The sequence below is a fragment of the Musa acuminata genome, unplaced genomic scaffold, assembly GCF_036884655.1.
Source record: "Musa acuminata AAA Group cultivar baxijiao unplaced genomic scaffold, Cavendish_Baxijiao_AAA HiC_scaffold_1137, whole genome shotgun sequence".
NCBI classification, from domain to species: domain Eukaryota; kingdom Viridiplantae; phylum Streptophyta; class Magnoliopsida; order Zingiberales; family Musaceae; genus Musa; species Musa acuminata.
The window spans coordinates 294840-313732 of NW_027021349.1; the positions used below are offsets into that span (position 1 = coordinate 294840).

Sequence of the window (18893 nt, forward strand, 5' to 3'; positions counted from 1 at the left end):
TCTCTATTTTTTCAACGAAAAATAAAATATTTAATCCACTTGGAATCAAATCAATTCGGTTCCATTCGGAACCATGAAACCATTGCATGACTTTGGTTTTGATTTTGATCCTTCTATATCTCAATTTGAACTCAATCACAGTCACCTTATACAATTACGGAATTAATATAAAATGTTTTTTTAAACGAAGGAATACGAAAAGAGGAAAGAAAAATAATAACTTAAAGATAATATTATAAAAAATAAAAAAAAATATTATACTTGATCTAGCTTAAGGAGCAAACACTTAGGATGAAGATATTTAATTTAAGTTATATCCCACGTATTGTAATATCCTTCATTTTTGAATTTAAATTATAAATAGGTCTTTATATAAATTTTAAAAATAAAAAATATTACACATATAGACGATAGAATCATACCATCGAAAACATGAATGTGACATCGTGTCACTTACACACTAGGTGAGAAAGAATTTAATTTATTAATTCATTTCTCATTAATATATTATAATGTTCTATTTTTTTTATATAGTCTCAAGTATAAGTATAAGAAATTAAACATACAGAAATAAAAAAAATTATAATCATATCAAATTAAATAGATATATGAAATGTATTTTTTATTTGAAGAAAAGATATTATTTATGACTTGATTTGGGAAATAATCTTTCTTTCTTAATATTAATTTTCATAAATAAACTTTCATATTTGTAGAGATGAATTTTTAAAATATTCAACCAAGATTTATAATATTCAATAATTTGGTTTATTCATTTTTCTGTATTTGTTTTTTTTCTCTCTTTGATATTTTATATGATAACTTATTACGTATACGTTATATTTCTAAATTAATCAAATTTATTTTTATTAATAAATCAATTAAATTATTCTAGTACATGTTTCCTGGAAAGAGGCAATATGTATATGAAGATGGGCTAAGCCTTCACCAGTATGTTGTTGTTCATAGAGCCGCAGCAATTATTTAAAGGATAAGAGGAAACTGCATGTCACCATGAGACGATGAATGATGAAATCAGGAAAAGATGATATATCCATACAACATTCACATGTATATACAATATGCTTAAAGATTATTGTGCTGAAAATAAGAAAAAGTGGAGGAGGACAAAGAAGAAGAAAGAAAATAGTAAAAAAAATGAGAAGCATTTTCAATCTATAATCTATAATATTTTAGATTTATCCAAGAACATCTATTTATATTAGTCAAAAAAATATATTTTTAAATAATAAATAAATCTATCGTATCTCGATAAATCTTCTTATCCTCGTCTATTTATCTTAATCTAAATTTTAATCATTTGTTTCATCTAATCTTAACTATTTAAATTAATTTTATCACATTCCCTCGATTCAAAATAGTTATAACTTAAAGGTGTCTTTGGAAATAAAAATAAAAATTTTCTTTCACCAAAGCTTTTATTAAGATATCGACAAACTGATCTTCGGTGCCACAATAGCTCATTTCACTTTCACTTTTATTAACTAGTTCGTGAATGAAATGCTATCAAATTTTGATATATTTGGTGTGTTTCGTGAAAGACAAAATTCTTCGTCATTGCAATGGTAGACTTATTATCGTAATAGATTTTGTTGATTCATCTTATTTTTCTTAGGGATCCATTAGAATTCTTTGAAGTCAAATTATTTGACATATTATATTTATAACCACGATATACTTCGCCTTAGAGTTTGAGAGAGTAATACATATTTATTTTTTTGTTGTCTATTAAATCACACCTGAGCCAAGATTGAGTAAAAAATCCTAACATGCTTTTTCTATCATCTGCACAATTAGCCTGATTACTATCAGTATAAGAATATAATTTAAATTTTTTTACCTACTCATAACAAATATCAAAATTGAAATATCCTTTGATGTATCTAAGAATTTTTTTAGTTGGCTTTAGGAACTTATTGATGGTAAGTTTTTTAGTTACCGGCTCATAATAGATATCATAATTGAAATATCCTTTCAAATTATCATTTTCTTTTTTTAGACAGTTGTTGTATATACTACAACTCGTTATCAATTTTGACCTTTCTCTCCTAGTACTTGAATGCAAGTAAGGCGTTTCATTTCTCTTTCTTAATCTTTTCATATTCTTCCATAGTCATTTCCTTATCCTCTTCAGATAATGTTGAGTTTTTCTATTTTTGCAGCTTCTCACTTGCAAGCTTTTTATTATCGGAGTTTAGGGTCTCATCATTTTTTTGTGCATGCATCTCATCTCTTAGCTACCATGTAAGATAGTTTGCATAGACCCATAAAAATTCAGATAATCACAGCTTTTATGTCATAATATCAATTCATCGATAATAGTAATAGTGAATGCATGTAAGGAGAAATCCAAAAATAATAAAGGAAACACTTTGTTTTTAGAATCTTTCATCATAAGAGTTTCAAATTCACATGGAAGAATCTGCAGAAAATAAAGACTCATCTATTGCTTATTGTAGCATGTAAAGGGCTCATGTATCCTTCTGCATATTCTCATTCATTTGATCTTTTTGAATTTTAGTAATATTATGATCATGTAGATCATACTCAACAAAACCATTCTCTACCAAATTCTACAATCATCGTGAAATAAATAAAGTTTTCATCTTAGAGGTCTAAAATTGATAATTTTTACCTTTGAAGATAAAAAGGAGTTGATTATGAACATTTACTCTAATGCTTATTGTTGTGGGGAATAACTGTATGCCGTGGCCACGGGGCCGTCACTGGTTGGTCCAGGCTCCGAACGTGCGAGGATCCGGGGGGACTCTCCTCGAGGCAAGCTAGGGTGGCCCATCGCGACGTCGAGAAGGCGTGACCTCGCCCTTGTTCCTACACACAGGTCGGGTCGGGAGCTCGACCCGACCCCTCCGACGATCAAGTTAGGGGATGTGGTAGAGTGTTGTCCCTCTCCCAATTTGTTTAGAGTGCAAGGGTATTTATAGGGAAGTTTACCGTTACCTGATGTACCCGCCTGGGTGAGGCAGGGTCGCATCTCTGATGGCGTCTGACATCGTTATTGACGTTGCGTGGAAAACTGGATCGTCGCAGGGTATGGGCGAGGGTCGGTAATTGTCCCGCCCTGCCATGGTCAAGCGTGTGGGGTCGGAAGTCGTTGCCTGGTAGCGGATGACATCAGCGCGAGTCGAGTCAGCGTTATTGCCTTTTCATCGGGCAGAGCGACGCCCAGGTGGGGTCGTTAGAGTGACACGTCATGCCGCCATTATTTCCCCTATCACTTATCATCCTTTTTTTTTTTCTGAATCTATTGATTTTTTTTTTAATTGATGTACTCCCCATTGGTATTTTTTGAATCAGGTTCTAATATCACATTTGTTGACTTTCTACAAAAGTTTCAAAAAAAAAAAGAGAATAGTAAAAAAAATAGGTGTACTTTCGACCTATAGTACTTTGGATTCATCTAAAAACATCTTTTATATTAGCCAAAAGATAAAGTATAAATTTTTAAATAATAAAATAAATCTTAATAAATATTTTTACCCTCATTTATTTATCTTAATCTAAAATTTTATCTTTTATTTTATCTAATTCTAATATTTGAATTAATCTTATCAAAAATTTAATTTTCTAACTCTAAATTAGACGCCAAACATATATCATTTACCTAATTACTGAAAAATATTAAAATAATAAAATAATTATATCATCTTTGATTAATATATTATTACATAAGCAATACATCGATTCGAATCCTCGTATAATAAGTGTCATATCTATCATATGTATACCTGTAATGGAAATAATTACCCAATGCAGCGTAGTTGACGATCCTGAGAGAAGAAGAAGAAGAAGAAGAAGAGGCATCAGTTTGACGTCAGACATGATGTGCTACTTCGACGACCTCTCTTCTTTAATCTCCTTGTGTTTGCTTTGCACTTTGTTTCTTCTATACGCGAAGGACACTCGAGAGGCTCGATTTGTTATATAGCAAAAGAGATAGATGCATCCTTTATTCCTCTTTTGCGCCGCAGCATTTGTAATGGCGTATAGATCAGCAGATGCTGGAATCCACTCTACGCTCTCCCGTCGCCTCTCTCCGCTCCACTGGACGACATCCAATCTGATGCTTTTATGGCTATACGCGTATCGGGTAGCGATTGGACGGCGTGAGAGGCGGACAGTTGTTTGAGTTTTTCGAATCCTACAGTGCATCGGTATGCGGTGAGATAGGATAGCTCGCAACAGATGAGGAAATGGTCATTAATTGTACTGTGGAATGGCGTGTCCATTGATTCCTTTCAAACCGGCGAAACCACAACCCACTGCCTCTATATAAACCCTACCACCCCCTCCCGGTGTTCCCCACACAGACGCAGGCCGCCTAATACCACTGCCGAAGGCAGGAGATCTCGTATGATGGCTTAGTTCTTGGTGGGTTTGGATGTGGAGCGGTGAAGGAGAATTGGGGTCATGGAGTTTGGTTGACAGAAGAGAGTGAGCACCCATGGTGTTTTCCTGCATGAAGAGGGTTCATGCTCGAAGCTATGCGTGCTCACTTCTCTATCTGTCAACCATCACCGGGTTGTGGTGTTTCTCTGCCCTTCTTCTCGCGAAAGATGCAGCTGTCAATTTGCGTTGTCTCTGTTAGGCCTCGCCTCGTGCATGGCGATCGAGTAACAGTAGCATGCACATATAATACGATTAACAGCACGTTAATTAGGACCGTCATACTGATTAGATTTTGTCTCTTTGTTTTCTCTTTCGTATGCTCGTCATCAGATCTTTCGTTTCGCCTGTTCGTCATGCTGTGTGCTTACTTTTGCTTCTTTTTGCAAGATGAATCCGGCTGTTTCTTGAGATGAAGAATTCCCTGCTTCGGGATCCGGACGAGCTATCGAGTTGCTGATGCGTTAGAACGTCCTTCTTTCTTCCTTCTCCGTGATTCGTTTTCTCTGTGCGCAATGAAACGGTGTTATGCTTTTCTTCGTACTATTATTATCTTGGCTTGTTCAAGAACTGACCATAATCGGTAGATCCATCGAATTTATAGTGCGTGGCGAGCAGTATAAAGAAAGATCAGCAAAAACGTGATGGATCATAAATGATGGGGAAGAAACTATCAGATTCACTACATAAAGGACGAGAAAGAATGCTGCAGCGAAGTGATGAGAGATGCGCGATTAGAATTGATGACACCGAAGAAGCAAAAGAAGAGGAGGGCAAAAAGCAATGATGGGAGGATCTCATTTCCAAGTCAAATCATCACTACAGTTGGATACTTACTGCACACTTTCTTCGTATCCTTCTGGAGATGCTTATCCCTTTCTTTGTGATACAACTCAGTCAACAGTGTGCTTTTCCTCAGTTCTCATCAAACATTTATGATGTTTTCTAAAATATTAGTATTGTTTTGCTTTTAATTTTTAGTTCAGATTGGTAACCTAACCTAACATAACACAAAGCATCATTGCATCCTTTATAGCCTAAGAGATGCTGAAGCTATCAACCAAAAAGAAATAGCCTACAAATCACATGAAAGAAGGGAGAAGCATAAAGATTCAAGGGTTTGAAGACTCCTTTCTCGATGGAAACATACATACGATAACATCAACCCAGTTCATGAACTTTATGATACGTCCACCAAGTAATCGGATCATCGAAAACATGTTGATGAAGGGAGAAAATGTTAGTAACTCGAGCCGCTGATTGATAGTGAGAACTTCACCTCCGTTGACTCACAACACAAACTCTATTTTAAGGTTATGTAATGTTTGTGTAGAGTCTATTCAACTCGCCTCAATATAATGATTCCTTTGGTTTTTATATTTTTAAGTAATTTTAAGTTTGTTTGAATCGAATTTTGACAGAATTATAGAATAAACAAAATGGTATTTATAGTAAAATATCCTATTTTTAAGATTCGTAAAATATCACTCAAAAGCTGTTCACTGTTTTCCAATCCAAAAACAAAAAGTCTTCAACCAGAGTTATTTTTTATCCACAAAATACTGTATATTATAGTATTTTTTTAAGAAAACACTATATAATGTTTTATAATAAAACACCCAGTGTTTTTTTAAATAATATATATTATTTTATGGATAAAAATTAACTCACAAAAAGACTATAAGAAAAATTTTGGATTTGGATAAGAAAAAATGATAACTTTTTATGGAGAAAAAGGATATTTTTCCCTACGTCACAGACAAAATAATAATAATAATCATGTTTGGATAAAAATAATAATAATAATAATAATAATAATAATAATAACAACTATATAGTACTCTTTTAAGAAAACTCTGTGCATCGAAAACACTATATAATGTTTTTAGAACAAAACACTATACAGTATTTTTTAAATATTATATATTATTTTATGGATAAAAAATAACCCACACATTTTACCTGACAATCACCATAGACAAAATAATAATAACAATAACAATAATAATAATAACAATAATAATAATAATAATAACAATAATAATAATAATAATAATAATAATAATAATAATAATAATAATAATAATAATAATAATAGTAGTAGTAGTAGTAGTCCACGAATAAATTCAAAAAAGTATTATCAAAAGAATTTGGCCATAATATGTATATATATATATTCGCATCATGCATTTTCCAACATGTATTACGTGTTGATGTGACTTGGTCGTGACCGGAAAAGGAAAAGGTCCACAAGTTGTGCACGGTATTCCTATCAAAATTGGGCAAGTTCTCTGTACAGAGAGATCCGAATAGTGATAGCACAGGACTCGATGGACGCGTGTTTTCGCCCCCATCCACACTCTAATCTCTCTCTCCTCTCTTGTCCTCTTGTCGATTGATGCCTTTGGTAAAGCGGCCAACTTTTCTCTCCGGATTGCCACCTGAGGTGAGATGAGGTGCGTAAAGATAAGCGAAGAACAAAGGTGGCACTACTCCTATCCTTCAGCCAACAGTTTTCCGGTGGTAGAACGATATCGACGAACATACATGAATGAATGATTGCTTTACGGAATCTTGGACGTGTGGATCCGCGTGATCAGATAATGCATGTAGGCAACGTTATCTTACGACGGGATCCACATTTGTTAACGTGTTTGTATTCTTCGACATGCATGCATGCATGCATGCATGGAATTATTAAGTTGTGTTGTCTTTTCTTGTACAACTTATGGGGAAGAGAAAAAAAGGAATAATAAAAGAAACAATACGTAGTGTTTTGAATTGATCTAAAGCACCTATTTATATTAGTAAAAAAATATAATATTATTTAAAAAAATTATCATATCCCAATAAATCTTTTCACCCTCATTTATTTATTTTAATCTAAATTTTTATTTATTTTATTTTATTTAATCATAACTATTTGAATTAATCTTATCACACTTCCTTAATTCGAAGCAATTGTAACTTGAAGTTATCTTCAGAAAAAAATAAAATTTTTCTTTCGTCAAAATTTTTGTAAAGATATCGACAAGCTGATCTTCGGTGTTATAGTAGTTTATTTAATTTTATTTTTTTTATCAATCAGTTCACGAATGAAGTGACGTCGAACTTCAATGAGTTTGGTGTATTCGTGGAAGATAAGATTCTTTGTTATTGCAATAGTAAACTTATTGTGGCAGTAAATCTTAATTCGTTCATCCTATTTTTTCTCGAAGCCAAATTATTTGATATGTTATACTTGTAGTAGCAACAACTTCACCCTCAAAGCTTGAGCTTAGGAGAGAAACATATTCTTGTTTCTTTTATCATCCTTGAAATCATACCTAAGCAAAGGTTGAGCACGAAGTTGGAAGTACTTTTTCTATTATCTACACAACTAGCCTAATCACTAGCAATATAAGGACAAAATTTAAAATTTTTTACCTACTTATAATATATGCCATAATTGAAAGTTCTTCATGTATCTAAAAATATTTTTAGCTAACTTTAGGAACTTGTTGATGCTCAATGATTTTTGGCTTCGTTCATTTTTCCTTCTTTTTATTTGAATCCTTGTTAGAATCCAACTTAAAGATAGGGTTTTTTTTTTTTCTGTTGACAATTACTACATAAACGGTGACTCCTTATCAATTTTGACATTTTTCTCCTCAAACTTCATTAAAAAGTAAGACTTTTCGTTTCTCTTTCTTAGTCTTTTCACATTTTTTCAAACTCATATCCTTTTCTTTCTTTTCTTCTGAGTCATTAGTTGTACTTTTCTTATTATTCTTGTCTCCTCGGATAATGCTGACTTTTCCCTTTTTTTTGGCTTCTCCATTGTAAGCTTGTTATTATCATAGTTTAGGGCCTCTTCCTTTTTATGTACATGCATCTTAGTGGCCACAATTTCCCAATTACCATGACCTGTGCCATGACATTTTATCTCATAGTCATCACGTAAGATGGTTTGCATAAACTCAAAAAAATTAAGATAATCATAACTTTTACAGATTTTGTTTCAAACGAAGAATAAACATCATATTATCAATAATTTTTTTTACCAGGTGTTCATATAAATTGTTCTTTTTTCTTTCACTTGAACATTATTATTATTTCTTATATGTACTATAGATCTAATTGAATCATTAAGCCTTTAAAATAAACTTTTATCCCCTGTCATATGATTACTGCAACCACTATTTAAAAATCAAACAAATCTAGAATATTCTTCATCAGATGCTAAAAAAAAATTTAATCTTTTTTCACCATTATTTTTCTCATGATAATTTACTTTATTTTTGTTCTAACAATCTTTTTCAAGATAATCATATTTTTTACAGTGAGAGCAAAGAAGGATATTTGGATTTTTATTTTTACACCAACAACCCTTTTATATATGTTTATTTTTTTGTAACAAAAACATTAAAGTGTTTCTTTGTTACCTTCGTTAGAGTTCTTTTGACTCTCATTTTATTGGTCATGACCTTTGCCATTTTAATCTCTCTCTTGAGATATGGTTTCTGAATTTTTCTTTTGATCATTCTTCTGGTCTATCTTTATTTAAAGAGCATGTTCTGAAGTAGATCTGTTCATTTTTTTTATTCATAAACTAAAAGCGAGCCCATTAATTCATCAATAGATAATATACTTATATCTTTAGCTTCTTCTATAGTAGTAGAAATAATATCAAAATTTGAAGATAAACTCAAAAAAACTTTTTCTACTATAGTTTAATCTTTTTTATTTTCACCATATCATTTAGTTCATAATAAAAGAGACGCTTGAGAAAAAATTAGTGATAGATTCAGAATCTTTCATTATAAGAATTTTGAATTCATGTCAAAGAATTTGAAGTTTTAAATTGTTTACCTTATCTGTGCCTCCAAATATATTTTTAATATTTTCTAGGTTTTTGTTGGTATTGATGCTATCATAATTCAAGAAAATACGAATCATCTATTGCTTATTGTAGTATGTTTAGGACTCTTGTATCTTTCTACGTATTCTCATTCATTTATTTTTTTTGATCTTTAGTAATATTAGGATCTTGTAGATCATACTCAACAAATACATTCTCTACCAAATTTCATAATCCATGTGAAATAAATAGAGTTTTCATCTTAACAACCCAAAATTGATAATTATGATCTTTGAAGATAAGAAAAAGTTGATTATGAACACTTATTCCGGTGTTTGTCATCTTTTTATTTTTTTTTCCCTTAATCTATTGGTCTTTACTTCTTTTTAAATCTATATACTCCTGTTTATTTTTTTCAAACTAGGCTCTAACACCACACTTGTTGGCTTTTTTATAGAACTTTAGGGAAAAAGGGAAGAGAGTAGTAGAAGGAATCTATAGTACTTTGGATTGATCCAAAAGCACCTATCTATATTAGAGAGTATATATTTTTTTAAATAATAAAAAATCTATCATATCCCAATAATCTTTTCACCCTCATTTATTTATTTTAATCTAATTTTATTTTTATTTTTTATTTTATCTAATCTTAATTATTTGAGTTAATCTTATCAGTTTTGTTGATCAATCATTATTACTTTTAATCTCAAAATGTTAGAAAAAAAATATCATTGATATTTTGGTTAGCATAATGTGATTCAGACCCATATACACAAGGTTGTCCGAGATGTCTCCGAGGTGGAAACGTCGAGCTCATTAGGTGTCACCTACACAAAGATCAAAAGAAATTTTTTGACTCAATCCCTCTTATGCTCAAGTTAGTATCACAATGTGTACAAGTGCAGACGTGAGGAGTAAAAAAAAACCTCCCAAAAAAGATAAGTTTATATTTTTTTTATTATGTTGAAGATGAGTATTTATACCTGATCATAAATGGTAATAAGGAAGTTTACAATTATCTTTTTAGTATAAAAGATAAGAAAAAAAAGTGGTTGTCATTCTAGTTATAAATTACAAAAATGAAACTTATGGAGTTTGTGGAAGAAGAACCGTAGAGAAAGAAGAAAAAAAATCTAAGAAGAAAAAGACTAATTCTATTAACTCAAAAAACGATTATAATTTGTGCTCATGATATCAACACAAGAAAAATCAAACAAAAGATGATTTATTAGTTATGACATAATTTGCCAGCCAATTGGAAACTCCTTAAAATATCAGCTAAAATATGAAAAGTATCCTTAACAAATGTTGGAAACTCCTTAAAAAATAAGCTATACTTAGATGGCTATTTCCACATCCCCCTCCACCATAATGTTGGAAACTCCTTCCATTTTAGCTTGAATGAGCCCTTCTTTGACTGAAACCAGCTCATTATATGAGTAGAATTAAGGTGTCCATGCTTGTTATCACAATGAGCTCCTCTCATCCATAGGACATGAGAATATATAAGTAGCCAAAAAAAAAAAATCCTAGGATTTCCTCATTTTTATACATAATATTTTTTTTCCCTTAAAAGATGTGTAATATATTGACAATTTCCTAGAGAAGATTAACTTTTAAGATATTCCAATATATTTTAAAAGGATTTTACTTTCTTCCAAGATATCTAATATATTCTTCTTAATTTTAAAATATCTATTTACTTCTTGAGATATCAAAATCTCCTCTTTGTCCAAGATGATTATATGAGACCATTTATTAGTAAATTAAGTTTATTTTCAATAATTGCTATGCTTAATATAACCTTCCTTAAGCTAAGGAAATATTTGAGTCTTAGAAATAAAATTTTAATTATTAATTTCTACTTTAAAATTCAGATGAGATTTCTCATGTGATTTGATAATCTATAAATTAATATTTAATATGCGACAACAATAATAAAGTAGTAAGTCCCAACTAAATGATAAAAGGGGTGCAACATGATGACTTCCCGAGGAGTCATCCGTCCTAGTATTTCTCATGCTAAATCATATTTAATTTTAGAGTTATGATAGAATTTGATGCGATAGTATTAGTATAATTGCAGGTTAAATTAGTAATTAGAATATTAAATTAAAATATATGATTGGATGAAAACTGATTTCGATAGTCTTAGTTAAATTAGAAATCTTAGTTTTAGCTAGAGTTAAGTCTTGCTTAGTTCAATGCATTATATTCAAAATTAAGAAGGGAAAAAGATAAGGAGAGCCTAAAAATCTAGGACTTGAGAAATTAAGATATTATAAATGATTACGATAAATAATAGTTTTAGTGTTATTTCTATTCTTTGATCACTATGATACATTAGTGATGCCTCCCACAATGGCAAGAAATTTGTCTGAAATTTAATCTCTTAATGATTATTAATTGTGCCATATTCTTTGCCTTAATGATGTCATGTATGCCTTCACTATATATATATATATCTTTAGTGAGCATTAGAAGATGTCAACTAATCTAATTAATCGGTAAAGATGTTAGTAGTTTATTTGATTAGTGATGGGTGGTTTGTCAACTGCAGGAGAGAATTTTACCTTTAGGAGGCCATCTTTCATCCACTTTGCACCGTTCATTGCCGTCGAGGATAGCATAGAGTGGGGAACGACTTCCCTTTTTCTCATTCTCCTTCCACAAACGCAAGTGTGACATAAAGTATGTGAAATAGAAGCGTTTTCAACTTTCATACTTTGCACTTTAAAGAGGGGGTTTTCTCTACTTGGATCATTGCAGGAAAAGTCTATAGGATAAGAATGAATGAGAGTGACGGCCCACAAGCATATATGATGACTCGTGAGAAGGCTTCTTTCTGCTGCTATATTATGATCAAGAATATTTCTAGTCATTTTACTGTTCTGTAGTCGTACTGACGATGGAGCACTACAACTCATCTTAGGTTTCCTACGTTAGACGTTCGAGTGATCCCATCAACCCCAGAAGAACTCCAATCTAAATTTCGAGTGACACCCGAAAGAGGCGAACATGAATTGCTTCGACCTGAATCCATCATCCATCTTTCTGATCCACTAAAACCCACACCCCTCTCGGCTTCAAAATCGAAGGCAAACATTTCTTAGATTTGCACCGACCGAACGTAATCTAACATATTTGTATATAGCAACTTGCACTGATCTGCCATCCACCTATGCATGATGTGGTTGTGCATGGATTAATGAAGGAAATCATCCATCAGTCTCTCCCATGGATTGAGTTAGTACTGTGACTTGCAAATCACAACAAGTCTTGCTGTGATAAAGCTTAATGTTTCCATTCAGCTGGTAAACAGGGAACTAAATGGTGATTAGCACTTGACTAATTACAGAACCATTTTGGCGTAAACAAACCATGGTGCATTCCTTCTGGTCTACTGATTCTGGTGTAATTAATTTTATGGCCTTCGGATGCCCGATGAGCTACGATAAATATGGCTAATGAATGACCAACCAAGCATAGCAAATCGTATAAAAATGGTGATTGAACTATGATAAAGAGTGCTGTGCAGTCCAAATTTATAAACTACGAAAAAAATCGTAGCAATCACGTAAAAATAATTCTACGCGATTGAACATAACACAGATAGGGATATGTGTTATCTAGGGAGAAAGTATATCTTTAAAATTCTACAAATCTATGGGAGAGAATGAAAGAGATCAATTATCCTATTCTCTAGCGGTGATCTACAAGATAGGGGTTACGAAGACGCTTATCAAATCGCTGCATAATTCTCCTTCCATGCGATCAAGAAGGGGTTGACTCTTCTTGCTATCCACATTTCCCAACTAGGACTATTGGCTGAGAAGGAGTGGAAGAGAGGAGTATAAGAGGTGACAACCAAAAGGGGTCTGGCATATGGTCCTTTGGTTCCTTCTTATTTATAGAGGTCCCTATAAACTTACCCCAATGGATCTTATCCTATTGGGTACTAGATATTTATCTAACTACCCAAGCCTCTTAGATTAGCATATTTCTACCCAATAATCTCTCAGCGACTCTTATTAGATCTCATATATATGATCCAATAATTCAATGACTTAATATATATCCAATAAGATAGGGGCTCCGGTGAACATCTCATATCCGAACCTCTACTCGTCGCAACACATACCATATGTTTGTGACCCTCTAGGCCCAATATCAAGCTGTTCATGAGTTATACGTATCAAAACTCCTTCTAGCTCAGTAAATTATTATCTCTATAATAATTCACTTGACTTATCAACTATGAACATATTAGGTCATTACGTTATAGTCCCTAGATGATACAAGGGAATTCAATCTATTGGACTTGTCTATCCTCAGTTACCATTTATCTATAGTTCTTCATCCATCTAATATTCTAGAGATCGTACTTTGGGCATGGTGTTGTCAGACCCATATGGTTTCTACTCGAGCCTCACTCTAATTGGATTCTCTTGGAGAACTCTTTCTCTCTCAATCTGAATGACCCTAGCCAGAGATTTGTTTGAGTAAGAATATATAGGATATTTCTCTCATGATACCAAGAGTGGATGATCCTCTATTGACACTCAATAGCTCTCGTAAGGTTGGTTGCCACTCCCGATAACCGATTGTGCTAGATCTATAACTTTCAAGCCTATAAGTCTAGTATTAAAGAGTGGAATATCTATATAGGATATCCTTGGTGTCTCAAGTCTAAGGACCAGATACACCACTGGGCTGACGGAATTGCTGTCTAATAGTGAGGTATCATAACTATTTAACATTCCGTGAGCGGATCGATTAGTGAACTAATTCTTTAATGAGTACCTGCACCATATCCTTAGTATCCTCACATGAGCAACTATGGGACCACTTGCCTTCATCATATGGGCGGAAATATAGCATACTAGTCTATCTGGTTATCTCGATGTCACTCTTGAGTAACCTACGATCGAAATTATTTAGGGTCTGTGTTTAATGACGAATTAGTCTCATTATTATAATCTTATCACGATCCGATTCTTATTGCATAGATCCATGAACATCACAATATATGCAACATACAATATAAAGTAAGAAAAATATCAAATAAATAATAAACAAAAAAGAGTGTGTATCATATCACACATGTCATCACTCACGTGATCAGTTTACAAGGCACCTATGATTAGCACATAGGCCAAATCCATTTTGGTTGTCACTTCCTATACTCCTCTCTCCCTCTCCTCAGCCAACAGCCCTAGTTTGGGACATGTGGATAACAAAAAGGGTCAGCCCTTTCTTGATCGCGTGGTCCACGTAGAAAAGAATGATTGTGCAACGATTTGAGGAGCATCTTCGTAGCCCCTACCATATGAATCATTACTAGAGAGGAGGACAGTTGACATCCTTTATCCTCTCCCATAGATATATAGGATTTTAGGGATATACGATCTCTTTAAGTAACATATCTTTTATATACGTGTAGTTTTTCAGTTTTATAGCTTTTGCGTACCAATCTTCGTACGACGATGAAACCTTTTCTATGGGAAATCTATAATTTAGTTTTCTATTCTTCCGCTACACATATAATGTTGCTCTAGATTTTCCAACAAAAGTAACACCCTTAGCACCACACATGATATCTTTATCCTCCCCTCGGCCAAGTGACACTAAAGTGCATCAGCCTGATCAAGTACGTGTCAATGACTCTTCAATAATTCTTATACCTACAACACAACCTCAAAATACCATCGCGCTAGGCATCATATGATAAGAAGCTCCAAAAGTGGCATTTTCGAATCACGTCAAATCTTTGACCTCCATGCTATCATAAATTCTCCACTTGAGCCCATTAAACCCACAACCATCACCAAAGCCCAAAAATCTTTATATTAGCATAAAGTCATGTGTGTATCATATCACACACAAAATATCATCAGGTGTAAGTAGATCTTTCAAATTAAGCGAAGCCCAGATGGATCCGTTACTAAATACAAAGCACATCTAGTGGCCAAAGGATTTCACCAACGATCAGGTATTTTCATAGAGACATTTTAAATTGATAATAATCAAACTTATTTTGAGTTTGGCTATCACAAAAAGCTAGCACATATGACAATTGGATATTAATAATGCTTTCTTATAGGGACCCTAATTGAAGATATCTTTATATAGTAATCTCATAGCTTCATCCATCCTTAATGTTCAAACCATGTTTATAAACTATAAAAAGTTATTTATGGACTTCATCAAGTTTCAAAACTTGGTATACCGAACTTGGCTCATTTTTAGCATTAACTAGCTTCATCAACTCTAAGCCTAACACCTCATTATTTCTACGATAACAAAATTGAAGTATTATATATATACTAGTGTATGTGGATGACATTATCGTTATAAGAAATAAACCTATATAGATCAAGGAATTCCTTAAGCAAGTGGTAGATCGATTCTCCATTAAGGCTCTAGAAACCTTAAAGTTACTTTCTGGTAGTGAAAATAACATACACATCTTATAAACTTTTTCTATCTCAAAAGAAGTATATTCAATATCTACTATTAAAGACAAATATGCAAAATGCTAAAGAAGTTGTCATTCCACTCTCTACTACTAAGTCAGTCAAATTATATGATGGTAGTCCTACTACAAATCCCATACAATACCGATAAATACTTGGCTCTTTACGGTATTTATCCCTCACACGTCCAAACATCTCACTTACAATCAACAAATTATCATAATTTAAGCATCGACCCTCCACTATTAATTGGTTTATAATAAAACGAGTCTTATGATATCTAAAAAAGATTTTATCATGGATTTTTTCTTCATAAACACTCATCACTTCATCTTCGTGCCTTCGTCAATATTGAATGGGTAGGCAATATTGATGATACGACATCTACCCAGGGTATATTGTCTTCTTTGGAGCAAATCTAATTAATTAGATTTTTAAGAAGTAAAAGTTAGTCGTAAGGTCCACATCTGAAACTAAATACTGAGTCATCAATACTATTGCTACAGAACTTAATTTGGTTACTAATCTGCCACAAGAATTTGACATCAACTTCAAATTCACTCCTACAATATATTGTAATAATGTCGGTGCTACCTACCTATGCGCCAATCTAATGTTCCACTCATGCATAAAACATATTGCTATCGACTTCTATTTTGTTAGAGATCAAGTTGTCAGATATCAACTACGTATTTCTCACGTGTATATATTGATCAACTAGCAGATCTCCTCACAAAATCTTTCACCCGTAAAATATTTCAATTACATCGGTCTAAAATTGATATGCTCGACAGAAGTTCACTCTTGCGAGGGCATGATAGAAAAAATCTCATATTTGAATAACTGATTGATCATGATAGAAAAAATCTCTCACTCCAAATATGTATAAATACTTATCGAATATTTATTGTCTCTTTCATAATATAGAAATTGTTGAGGAAGGAAGATAGAGACGTACCCAAAGTGCTCCCAGCCGAAGCACGTCATGGGGCTTCGAGGCCACACCGGTGCCGTCGAAATCATCCGACAAGCTCCGTGATGACAAGGTGCCGGGTTTGGAGTTCTTCCGAGATGAGGAGTGGGTATCAAGTGGAGGTGGTGAGCAACGGCATCTAACCTACAAGAGCGTTCGTCACCGAGTTCTTGCGGTCAAGTACGGCAGTCGGCCATCCATTGCTACGTTCTACAATCCCGGCGCTAATGCCGTCATTTCTCCAGCTCCGAAGCTTGTGTACCCCAATCGCTACACTACCTTCAAGTTCTCCGACAAAGTGGCCAGGTTTCAGACCATGAAGGAGAAGTACGTGCCATCGTAGGACCGCAATGCTTGGAGTACGGCGCTGCTATAGTTCGTCTTCATCTCCGCTGACAAATCGGACGTTCCCACGTCAGCGTCATCTGTAAAGCGGGATTTTTCCGTATTCGATGTTGAATTCAAATTAACATTTTCCGTAAACTTTCCATCTTGAATTTAAATTGGGCCCATCACGACGTGCCGCATTCGACGATGGCTGTTGGTCCAACTAATGGCTGTTAATACAACGGAATCGAGCCGTTGCATATAAAAGCATGGTTGCAGTTATCTCGTTCTCACCTATTTCTATCTTTCTCGTCTTTCGGCTTCAGGAATCTCTTCTCCTCCACCTTCCCCCAATTCCTTCACCGGAAATGACGACCTACGAGACGCTCCCGATCTCCACCTCCTCTCCAGGCTTCGTATCGCTCACCACGTGGTGTCCCTGGCGGGAGCTCGCCGACGTCCGCGCCCTCGGTCGCCCGGCCGGCCTCGGCGAGGCCTACATTCGGATCCGAACCAACGCCGCCCGCTTCTCCATGAACTATGCCATCATCGTCCTCCTCTTCGTCTTCCTCAGCCTCCTCTGGCACCCTCTCTCCCTCATCGTGTTTGTCGCCTCCATGGCCGCCTGGCTGTTCTTCTACTTCCTCCGGGGCGAGCCCCTCGTCGTCCTCGGCTGGGTTATCAGGGACCGGGTCGTCCTGATGGGCCTAGCGGTGGTGACGCTGGTTCCGTTGCTGAAGACCAACGCGACGGCCAACATACTGATATCGCTGTCGGTCGGCCTGCTCCTGGTGGTGGTACACGCGGCGCTGAGGCGGACCGACTACGCTATCGTGGAGGCGGAGGGGCCGTGCTACGCCGCCGTCGGATCTGCTCCAGCGTCTGTGCAGTCTTCGAGATGACAAAGTAAGTGTCTCTCTTCGAATGCCCACTACTTGTTTCTGCAATTTGCATCGATCGCTACTACTGTAGGCGTGTCTACTTATTTTAGTTTGTGCCATAATTTTTGCATTTTAGTTATGAATTATATATATATGTTACATGTCGTTTCCTAACAGCTTATACTTTTAACGTTATTGATTATCTAATTTAAATTTTTATCATGCTTCTTATATTTAACATTTTTATGGATTATTATTGGATGAAATGTTTAGTTGATTTAAGTTTTTATTTCTTTTAAACATAGCTGGAGTGCACTTTAATTATCGGTTCATGTTTGATTCTGTGGCAATATCATTAGGTTAAGTCCCTCTCTTTTGGCACGAGTGATGTTTCGGCATCATCGTAATGTTCGATGCTAATTGAGAGCTGTTCTCTTTTGCTCCACTTGTGACGCGAGTCTTCAAGCAACGGGAATAAAGGGTAAAATAGAAGAACAAGATCGTAGAACTGGCCATCTGGAAGAGTCGGTTGCAAGATTCCGGTATAGCTGGCAATGGGACTCATGCGACTACCACATGGTGGAATGGCGAACAACCTATCCGCTCTGTGGCTCCGTTTCCTACTGACACGGGTCATTACGATTCAATGGCTAGCTAGTGGGCCGTGATGCACGAACGCCGAAATGAATCATATATTTTATAATAGGAGTAATATTTTTATGAGGATTAAAATGAGAATTAAAGATTTTTCACGAGATAGAAAAAAAGGGGGAAGAGTAGATCGATTTACTATTAAGATAATAATAATAATTATTATTATTATAGGAATCTGAATTTGATTATGATTAAAACTAAATATTATTTAGAGCTCGAGTTTACTTAACCATGAAGTCGTGGATAAGTTTTTTGGTTTGATATCTATCATGGATTTTAACTCAAATTGTTATGTGAGAAATGATTGAAAGAGA

General features: G+C 34.3%; 1 protein-coding gene and 1 long non-coding RNA gene across 2 annotated transcripts; both read left to right on the plus strand.

Moving 5' to 3' along the window:
• The first annotated feature begins 4352 nt into the window (after positions 1-4352).
• Positions 4353-5379, plus strand: LOC135670981 (uncharacterized). The gene is made up of 2 exons (XR_010512583.1): positions 4353-4951; positions 5033-5379. It is a non-coding gene; the product is annotated as an uncharacterized LOC135670981 (long non-coding RNA).
• Positions 5380-17412: 12033 nt separating this feature from the next.
• Positions 17413-17946, plus strand: LOC135670962 (PRA1 family protein F3-like). The gene has a single exon (XM_065178768.1). The coding sequence runs from the start codon at positions 17413-17415 to the stop codon at positions 17944-17946; it is 534 nt and encodes a 177-aa protein (XP_065034840.1).
• Positions 17947-18893: the final 947 nt, after the last annotated feature.